This window comes from Schistocerca piceifrons, chromosome X (assembly GCF_021461385.2).
Source record: "Schistocerca piceifrons isolate TAMUIC-IGC-003096 chromosome X, iqSchPice1.1, whole genome shotgun sequence".
Classification (NCBI taxonomy): Eukaryota; Metazoa; Arthropoda; class Insecta; order Orthoptera; family Acrididae; genus Schistocerca; species Schistocerca piceifrons.
In genome coordinates, this window is record NC_060149.1 from 577,374,117 (window position 1) to 577,384,875 (window position 10,759).

Here is a 10,759-nt window from a genome sequence, read left to right on the forward strand (position 1 = left end):
ATAGCTCCTCTTAATTTTGTTACTTCTGACAGAGAAACACAATTTATAAAGCAACATCTCTGAACGATTCACTACAGATTAAGTACTATAAACGGAATAAACTTACAGCAACATCTAAAACCTGTATGACTAACTACACAAAGAAATGTTTGAGACACTTGAAGAAGTATGTCACAAGTAAGGTATATCTTGGTCGAAAAAACCGTGTAACACATGGCCAATCCTCAGTTGTATTTTTTACAGTATGATTCCATTCCCTAACATTCACACAAATATATGAGAGGGAATTTATGTCGATTACGTGAGTGTCGCCTGTCTGGATACCGTTCCTGATACAGAAGTAGTGCAGGCTGCACAAAACGACTTCGTATGAGCAGCCGAATCACCCTGTATATACATACACACTGAAGCGCCAAAGAAACTAGTATACGCATGCGTATTCAAATGCAGAGATACGTAAAGAGGCAGAATATGGCGCTGCGGTCGGCAACGCCTTTAAAACATTTACCGTGCGGCTGCCGTAATATTACGTCGCGGGCGGAAACGAAGAAAATGCGGCCGCCGTAATATTACGTCCCGCCGCATTTCACATTGTTTTAGTGTTTCAAACGCATTTTTAGCGTTCCCGCTACAACCTGTAGGTCCTGTAATGCTTGTAGTTCATCATATTAGCGCTAGATCGCAGCACCTAGTGAGGTAATGCGATATATCCGTATATATTTCCGAACGAATTCACGTGTTTTTTTTTCACGCGTATGTTACGTGTTCTGTGGTGTCCTGTCGTTTGTTTACCGTTGATTTTGGCGCTAATATTTTGGTTTTTGCTTGTTTATCTTCTTCTTACTCACAATGGCGAGTGTTGAGGATGCAAAACTTCGAAAAATGATTGAAGAAGTACTTGCTGAACCTACTGATGATGATGTTTCGGATTTCGATAGTGACAGTGATTACGAAATGCCGGAAAATAACGATAGTCCAGGTAAGTCTAACATCTTACTAAATCGATGCAGAACAAGACAGTTCATGTTGCGATTTGTTCTGTTACGTTCTGTATTATTTCAGACACAGATTTGTCGTCAGATGAAGGTGAGTCACCGCCTGTGTTCCCCCCCCCCCCCCCCCACTCATCATCGAAAGAGGCCAAGATTGAGTGACATTTCACAGGATGACTGGACTATAGTGGATCAAACACCAAACATTTTGTTATTTACAGGGTCTCATGGTGTGCTAAATAATGTAGGACTCAGTCAGTCTAGTGACTCATTTTATAAATGACAGGGTTATTTCAATAATGAAGGAACAAACAAACCTATATGCTAGACAGAAGCTGGCCACACTGAGAGCACAAAACAAATTAGGGCCCAATTCTAGATTCAAGCAGTGGAGGACGCTAACAATTGCTGAAACAAAGACGTTTCTGGCTATTATCCTCCACATGTCAATCAGTGAGAGGCCAAGTATGGCCAGTCACTGGTGTAGTGATCCAGTGGTTAGCTGCAATTTTTGCCCCAATATTATGCCAAGGGACAGATTTCTGAATATTTTGTCTATGTTCCACATAAATGACAATTCAAAGCAAAAAAAGAAAGGTGAAGTAGACTTTGATGCCCTTCATAAGGTCAGGACTCTTCTGGATGATTTGGTAAGGAATTTCAAAGAAAGTTATAAGCCAGGTGAAGCGCTAACCATTGATGAAGATATGTGCCCTTTCAGAGGGGCGTGTAGGTTTCAAAGTTTATATGGCTAATAAGCCAAACAAATATGGCATGAAGCTATACATTGTTGCAGAATCGAAAACTGGGTACATATACAACTTTGAAGTTTACCACGGAAGGAACGATAAACTGGACAACAGTGCTTCTGCAGTGGTAAAGCGATTGCTCGGCTCACTCCAAGGTAAGGGGCACACTGTATATGTTGACAGTTTTTACACCAGTGTTCAGCTAGCCAAAGAACTGGCTAGAGCCAACACTGGTCTTGTAGGGACTGTAATGCCAAACAGAAAAGGATTGCCCAAGGCTCTCAAAGAGGGTAAACTCAAAAAGGGTGAACAAATATTTCGCCGCAAGAACGATGTGCTAGCATTGCGATGGAAAGACAAGAGGGATGTGTGGATGATAAGTACCAGGCATACATCCTCAATGTTGCCTGTTGCTACAAGAGAAGGCAATGAGAAGTTGAAACCAGTGGCAGTGCTGGATTACAACAAACATAAAGCTGGTGTAGACATTTTTGATCAGCGTCTTTCATATGGAGCACTTGATCACAAAACAGTGAAGTGGTGGAGAAAGCTTGCCTTCCACGGTATAATTATTGCAGTTTCCAATGGTTGTATTTTGCACAATTGCATCAATGAGAAGAAACTGAGCACTCCTAAGTTTATACAGGAGGTCTGCACTGCGTTAGTGTCACAGAGAGGAGAGAGAATTGAGGATTCTCATGGATCTGCAACGAATGCTCGATTGACGAAGAAACATTTTCCGAACCGTGTGGAAATGGCAGAAGGGAAGAAGAAAGCACAAAGACGTTGTGTAGTGTGTAGTGGAAAACAAAAGAACATTACTGGGAAAGCTGGGAGGAAAGATACTTCTTATGAGTGCAGTGAGTGTAATGTAGGTTTGTGTGTCACCCCATGCTTCAAGCTTTATCACACTGTGGTTCACTATACAAAATAGCTTATGTGTATGTAGCTATGCTTTATGTGCAAATGGTATAACAAATGTCTTTTCAGTGTCAAATGATCACTTTCCAAAATTTATTTCTTCTTTAAATTGAATAAAGTAGTAAAAATAAATTTTTGACAAAAATTTATTTTCACAAAATCGAGGAGAAATCCGCATCACTTCTTGGAAACAGTATATGCCCCATACACATGGCTGTTAACGCATCTAAAGTTGAAACCTTAAAGTTTTAAATCACACCTATAGTTTTTATGTATCTCTAACTAAATGTCCATCACAGCTATTTAAAGTCTGTTGAAAATAGAAAAAATCATCTCCAGCACACAGGGAGTGGCATGCAGTTAAGGGCTTAGCATGGTAAGTGTTAAGACAAGTGTCTGGCGCAGTTGTTAGATCGGTTACTGCTGCTACAATGGCAGGTTATCAAGATTTAAGTGAGTTTGAACGTGGCGTTATAGTCAGCGTACGAGCGATGGGTCACAGCATTTCCTGCTATTTGTTGATCAATGAATTCTTACAACACTGGTCGCAAAAGGGGGGGGGGGAGTTGGAAAATAAGTTTCCCCTGTCGACTGGGGTCAGAGTTGTGTGTGAAAGGAAAAAAGAAAAGAGAATGAGACATTGAACGTAACACATATCTTTATTTTTCTACATAATTTTCAAATACATTGAGACATTTGTCATACCGCTTTATAAGCTTCCAAAAGCCTTCCAGGAAAAAATCAGAGCGTTGCATACGGAAGAAGCGTTGAACGGCTCGTTTGACGTCAGCATTGCTGCCAAAGCGCCTTCCCGCCGAGAGTCTTCTTCAAAGCAGAAAACAGATGGAAGTCACTTGGTGCGAGATCCTGTCTGTAAGGCGGATGGTGTAGGTGCTCCCAACCAAGAGTTGCAATATTTTTGAGTTGCCGTCGCTGTGTGTGGTCTCGCATTGTCATCCAACAGTAGAACGCCAGATCTGAGAAGGGCAGGCTGCTTTTTCCGAATCACCTCTTTCAATTTCGACAGAGTGGCACAGTACCGTGCAGCATTGGTGGTTGCATCCTCCAGAAAGTCCAGCAGCAAAACTCCTTTGACGTCCCAGAAAACGGTGAGTAGCACTTTACTTGCAGACGGAGTGCCTTTGAACTTCTTTCAGACAGGTGATGACGGATGTTTCCACTCCATGGATGCTGCTTTCGATTCGGGCGTGTAATGGTGGACCCACGTTTCATCCCCCGTCACAATCCGAAACAGAAGGTCATTGCCAGACTCATGGTAACGCACGAGCTGTTCCAGGCTGAACGCCATGCGTTCTCCCATGTGTGTCGGAGTCAGTTGGCGGGGCACCCATCGTGCTGACACCTTCCTGTATCGAAGAATGTCGTGGATGATCTTGTGAGCTCGCTCATGTCCAATTACAAGTTCCGCCGCTACTCCATCGATGGTGATACGCCGGTTCGCTTTAATCATGTCATCCACCTTCCTGACATTTGCATCTGTAGTGGCCATGCGCGTCCGTCCAGGTCTCGGTGTGTCCTACACTTGCTGACGTGCATCACTGAATTGCTGGCAGCATCTCCGCACTATTTGCCTCGACATCACACCTGACCCATACACCTCAAAAAGGCGGTTATGAATTTCTGTGCCTGATACTCCGCGTGCCCATTCATAGCGGATAACAGCTCTCACTTCCGCCTTTGACCACTACTCCAAAACACACCTTCTCTCCATAGTACCGGGAAAAGACGGAGCGGCTTGGCCTCCGCTTTGCACAGGCACTGCGACAGCGCCATTTGCTTGATCCGGTTGACCTCTACCGAATGGTGTATCGGTGTCTTGCATGTGCGCGTTCACCTGCCGTGTCATCTTTGGCCCGTATCACACAACTCTGCCCATTGTCGACAGAGGAAACTTATTTTCCAACTCCCCCTCGTATCACAATATGCGGTAAGATTTACGATATACTGGTAACTCATTTCCTGTAGGGATATGATGTTGGGTTATAGGTGTTGATGGTAGGCACCCTTGAGAAAAAAACAAATCCTCAAACTCAAACAACAATTTCTCCATTTCCAGCCCATCTATACCATTAAGATGTTCTACTTCCTTACACAACGCAGTTTTATTTTCGGTTTGCATATTTCCCTGGTGCACACTGAGTCCCCAGCAACATCATTCAGGACTTCTAAATTAGCTACCAACATTCCTATGGCCAGCTGTTCTCCATCGGCGCTAAAATTATCCAGTTCAAGACGTTCATCCCTTAAGATTGATGCACTTTGCGACAATACTTCACTGGCGACAGCCTCCCATAACTAGAATGTTGTCCTTCTCAGTTCAGCCACTTTGGCACGCTGCCTTTTCAAAAAGAAGATCATGCAGTAGACTTGCCTTTTCAAAAAGAAGATCATGCAGTAACCTTCACTTACCTGGGGTATGAGTTCTATGCATTGCTTAAAACGTTGCGTCTCAACCTGAAAATATACTATTGCTGTACGCAAATACTGCACATCACTATCTCGAACTCCACGTAAACTATACAATGTATGGTTCAATCGCCTCTGACTCAAGAGGCCAATACTTGCTACGACTACATGTGCCTCTGTATCCAATAAAAATTATGCTTTCTGCCTTTCACTACACCCACTATACTACATTGTGCCTCTGCATACATACTTGTCACATTGAAATTTATCAGTAACTCTCTATGGTATGCCTGGACCCACTCTTGCGTTTAACAACTGCTTACTCTTCCCTTGTTTCCCCTTACTATTCGTACAATCGCTATAGAGGTGTCCAGTGATACAAAATCTATTACATGGAGGCTTGCAACATTTCCTCTGCATATGTTCCACCCTCCCACATCTGTAGCGGAAAATATCCCTTCTTAGCCACATTACTGTTACTACAGTAATTTCTTCAAACTCTGTGGTTAACCTGTCCACAGAGCACAAATCTTTCATCGTACCTGTTCTTATCCTTCTCAACATATCAGGTTGCAAGCCCTTTAAAAATGCGTCCAGTGCCCCCTGTTTCGCTTCCTGGGATATGACTTTATTTGCTTTGTAGCTCCCCCCTAATTAATATATCACCATATTCATCTTATTTGTCCTGTCTGCCAAACTCTCTACTGACTCATTGTGTTTCATAGACAGACTACTCAATTATTAATGTAAACATATTACGCTATTTTACTTCTTGTACCTTTGTAGCAGGCCTTGTGTCAGTTTATCAAATGTTTGCGCGTCTCTTAGTTCCACTGATTGCCTTCCCCTACCGAACTATAACTTTGTCACCTGCAGTAACTGATCTTATGACCATACCCCAATTCTGCCTGTTAACTGAAGGTCATCCACAAAAAAAATTGCACTATCCAGAGGAAGGTGTGATCAAACGCAATGACCAGATTTTTTAAATATATTTTACGCAAATCTCCATGATCATGGAATGAAATTAACAGAAATAAAATAAAATGTAAGTAAATAAGTAGCAGCATACTGGACCTCTGAGCTCAGTTTTGATATCAAATTGATGTGCAAATTAATTAAATTGACCAATTTATTACCCCCACATCGCCACCACCATCCCCAGCCCCCAGATGACGTCATGTGTTTTCCTCAGCTGGCACGTGGGCTCCGTATCCTCCCCCTCCCCACCCCTCCCCCTCCCGCTTCTCCAACTACCCTATAGGTGAGAATTTCGAATTTTCGTGGGAATTTAGAATTTCGGCGGGAATTTCTTTGTCTAGGGCTGTGCTGACGTCGCACACCACCCCACTTCACCCCCTTTGCAGTTGGCGTGAAATTAAAAATGGCAGTGCCCTTTGTGGACTTGGACCGTGGCCATTCTGGACAGAAAGTGAACCCCCAACACATGGAAGCTTCCCAGATGCAGGAGAGAAAGGTTAGGTTAGTGTACTTTATTTATTTTGGTTGGGAAATTGAAGTAAAGATCGGTCATAGTTACATAATTAATCTTAGATTGGCCCTAATAACACAACTATATAGTTAGCGCTACACAAGGACTGCCTAAAATCGCAATACCGCTCAAAAATTGATGAAGCCATACAACTGAGGTTATCCTGCCGGGAAAAAATTTCACACTACGACTCGAAACTTACGGCAGACGCACTCAGACTCTACCCTTCACCTACAGGCTGGCAGGAAAAACGCTGTGGTGTAAGGTACTACCTTTATTTTCTTTTCAACTTTCTTCTGTTCAACTGACAAGATGCTGGTACTGGACAGAGGGGAGTTTAATAAGTGTATTACCTATAACATGCAGCTGAGAACTGTACCTATCGCTGTTTGACTTCAGAGTTCAGTATGGCTGGGATAAAGCTATGCTGCGAAGAGTTCTGAGAAGCATGATCTAGTGCGTCACTAAATGTCCGGAGATGCAGGGAGGTCTGCCTGAGCTTCTGCTCTGAAGACTGTACGTTTTGTGAAAGACATGCTGTCACAGACAGTGTATAATATTAGAACTCGTCGCACGTACTGACTGTGGTATGTCTGTCTAACACCCCACATTGGTAGGATTCGTAGGTATCTCCATCCTATGATAGATACTTTATTTTTAACTCTTTATTACTTTTTATTCATTTTCTTAAATAGAATATCAAATAATTATTATGTTCTATGTTTAAAAAACTGTAGTTGTGGGTTAAGTATTATTTAATCCTTTACTGGATGAGTGTTCAGATCGACATTAATGCATGATGGGGTCTTCAGAAGCCCCCATTGGTGTTTTTATAAATAGCGTTATTTTTCAGCCTTGTTACGTTTTTTATGAACATTTCCTTTTAAAAACGATTGAATGCAGTCATATAAAATATATCTGTAGTTAGTTTAAACTAGAGAAACATTTAAGAAAAGATTTGGACATTAATCTCAATGGAATAAGTTTCAATTTCACCTTTACTAATTATATTATTCTGATATATAATAACTTATTTCAGCATTTATATAAATTAGAAATGTCACTTTGGTGAGATACAATGCAAATCAACAAGCATAAAGCAACCAAATACAAAATAGAAAGAAAGTAAATTGTTAAGTTGCACATTACATAGGCACAACGAAAATTAAGCTACACATCATTTTATCCAAATAAAACTTAGACTGCCTGTTACTGGAAACAATTTTCACAAACAAGCACACAATGTTTGCTGCACACATTGTTAGAACATTCTGAACAACACTGAGCAATTTTCCTTTCCATTTCACATGAACACAAAAACACTTATGGGGCTTTTGTCTTTGGTGAATGATATCCATTTACTGGCTGCTTTTGATGCCACATCTAGCCAATGCCTGTAGGCCATATCTTTGCAAATTTGAAGTTTTGGCTTTGGACTCTGTATGTGGACGAATAAGTTCTAGGGCCAAGTCTCTTGAGATTATTCTCCTTTAATGTGATTTTCCATTGTGATAATCTGGTTGCTGATTTGCGAATAAACAGAAAGAATTTATAACTTCTAAATCCATTGCATTAGCATATAAAACTAATGGCATTCTCCTTGGCTGTCATTAGCAAATGTAAGTACATAACTTTTGCTCAAGGGACTCCACACCTGATTTTCTTTTGTTATAAGACAAAATCATTTCTGGTTTCTTCTTTTTATGAGTCTCATTAACTGTGACGTTGTGATGTATGAAACTTAGTAGCACCACTGTCTTATTCTTCTTTGGTACAAAACACATAACAGTGAAATCATCTCTGAATCCAAATGTGGAAGATAGAACCTCTTGTGTCTTATGTGGTTTAATTTCAGGTGGACTTTGTGGTTTGTTGTGGTGCGGAGTACCGACTGCTGTAATTCTGTCCTTCAATAAATCTTGAAACTGGGGGACACTGGTGACGTAGTTGACCATTCTGATACTGGTTGCGGTTCCTCTAAGCGTATTTCCCAGGATCTTTACCACATAAGCTGCAACATTAGCTTGACGAGGGTGATCTGGATTTTTTCCCTGAATACACTAGCCCATCTATAGCATATGATGTCAAAGAATTGTAGATCCAGAATGTTTTTATTCCACATTTTCCTGGCTTGCTTGGAATACATTGTAGACATCTGGAACGCCCTCTGAGAGACAATAGATGCTCATCTATTGTGGAGTTCTGTCATGGATAAAATCTTTATCTGCAGTTGTTTATGAATAATTTGCACACATTTTATCATCTTGGCTCCTAGTTTGTCCGGTGAGCCTATCATCGAACCTTGTGGCTCTCTTTATTTCTTCAAACCTGTTTACAGAAAAATTGCCGTATAAACAGGGTTATCAGTAGAGTCACGAAATAATTCTCTTATAGGAACATCCCAGCTTCTTTAACAGCCCGTTAATAGGAAATTTAAAAAAAATGCGTTAATTTCCTCGTTTGTGATATTACGACTTGTTTGACTTTTTATGGCTGATGAGTGTTGTCCTTCTAGATTTGTGCAATGAACTATGTCATCCACAATATTGTTTGTGATGAAATAACTCCAAAAATATTTTGGCGTTTGAATGTTTGCCCCCCTAACAGGTCCTGGAGAAACTTTCATTAATTTATGATTAAGCATTCTGCTAGAAGATGGTGGTGTTTCGCTCCACCGAGTTCCATCGCATCTGATAAAAAAGTTTGCAGTCTCGTCTGTACTTCTCACATTATTTGCATTTTCAGTCTGGGTTGTGTTTGGTATACTATTTGTATTTGCAGGCTGGGGTGTACTTGCTTCATTATTTGAATCTGCAGGCTGCACTGTATTGGTAGGCCAGGCTATCCTTGGTAAGCCTACATCATTTACATCCCAAGATTTGTGACTACTCCACATTCATCCAACCATTCAAAAATAATCGTTGAAGTGTTTGGATCACCTACATTTGTCACACAAGTATAAATAGGTTGTCTTTCACGATAAGTATTACATGATTCCTTGGTTCGAAAGAAAGCCTAAAGAGTTACTTTGTCAGAGAAAGAGAGAAGAAAGGGAAACAGAGAGAATAACATAAATACTTACATCAGGTATGAGAGCAACACCTTTCACTTTGGAGGTCAACTTCAACAACGAGCAGGAAGTCTATTACTGTTGCTGCTGGAGTCTACCAAGTGCAACAGTCCCCAGTATAAAAACATCAGACCAACATTCGTAAACTGCCAGAAAGTCGCTTACTAAAGCATTACATTACAACAGGCCTGAAAACAACCCTTCATATTTTATGTGAATAGTATTAAGAAAACACCAGTTTCATAAATCTTTGTTATATTAAATAAATTTTACAATGTTTCTTAATGTGTCATATATTTTTAAGGATTGTACAAAATGGGGTTGAATTATATATGATTTTAATATGATTAAAGGGATGATTAATTCACTCTCCAGCCTGAAAGCCCTCCCCCTCCCCCAGAATGACTCCAAAGGTTAAGGAACAATTTATTCTACATATTACTGGACACATCAAAACCGGAAAAATTGAAAAAGTTACATCTAGATCTAGAATAAAACACTCATGCTCAAGTATTGTAATGCAAAACTGCGCACATTGTATTAACTGGTGATGGTATTGATTCAAGATAGTTGTCCTACATGTGAATGTAGTGTAGCCAAATTGACTTTCTTTGACATCATTTATCTATCGAAAAATTGGCATGTATGGGATGAAATTTTGTTAGGGACATTTTTGTACTGTTAGTATGCAAAAAATCGTGTTGTGGCAGCCAAATGTGTGAGTTTTGGTTCACACTGTGTAACATAGATAAGTTTATTACAGAAATGATTTGTTTCTCAGGAAAGAAAGGTTTGCAATGTGCTTTATTTTAAGAACCAGTAATCAACCCAATAGCTTTCTTCTGAAGTATTAATATGCCAAGCCCATAGCTAGAGTTTCCTCATACAATACTGCTATGTGATATCACGATATGAAAAATCGCAAAATGGTATTTTCTAACATACATTTCAGGTGCACAGTTCATAAGCTACTGTAACAGATAAATTATTCTCGACGACTTATCTAATATATTTTACATGTTGACCTCAAGACAGTTTACTATCTAAGTATTCACCCCAGAACTTAACACAACTAGTAGGTTCGTCTTTCCAGTAAAGATGGTCTGCA

At 40.4% G+C, this 10,759-nt stretch overlaps 1 protein-coding gene across 1 annotated transcript; it reads left to right on the forward strand.

The window, feature by feature from the left end:
* Positions 1 to 849: 849 nt before the first annotated feature.
* Positions 850 to 9,466, forward strand: LOC124722529 (piggyBac transposable element-derived protein 4-like). Its single transcript, XM_047247677.1, has 4 exons — positions 850 to 979; positions 1,063 to 1,086; positions 1,822 to 2,601; positions 9,363 to 9,466. The coding sequence occupies exons 1-4, from the start codon at positions 850 to 852 to the stop codon at positions 9,464 to 9,466; spliced, it is 1,038 nt and encodes a 345-aa protein (XP_047103633.1).
* The last annotated feature ends 1,293 nt before the right edge of the window (positions 9,467 to 10,759 follow it).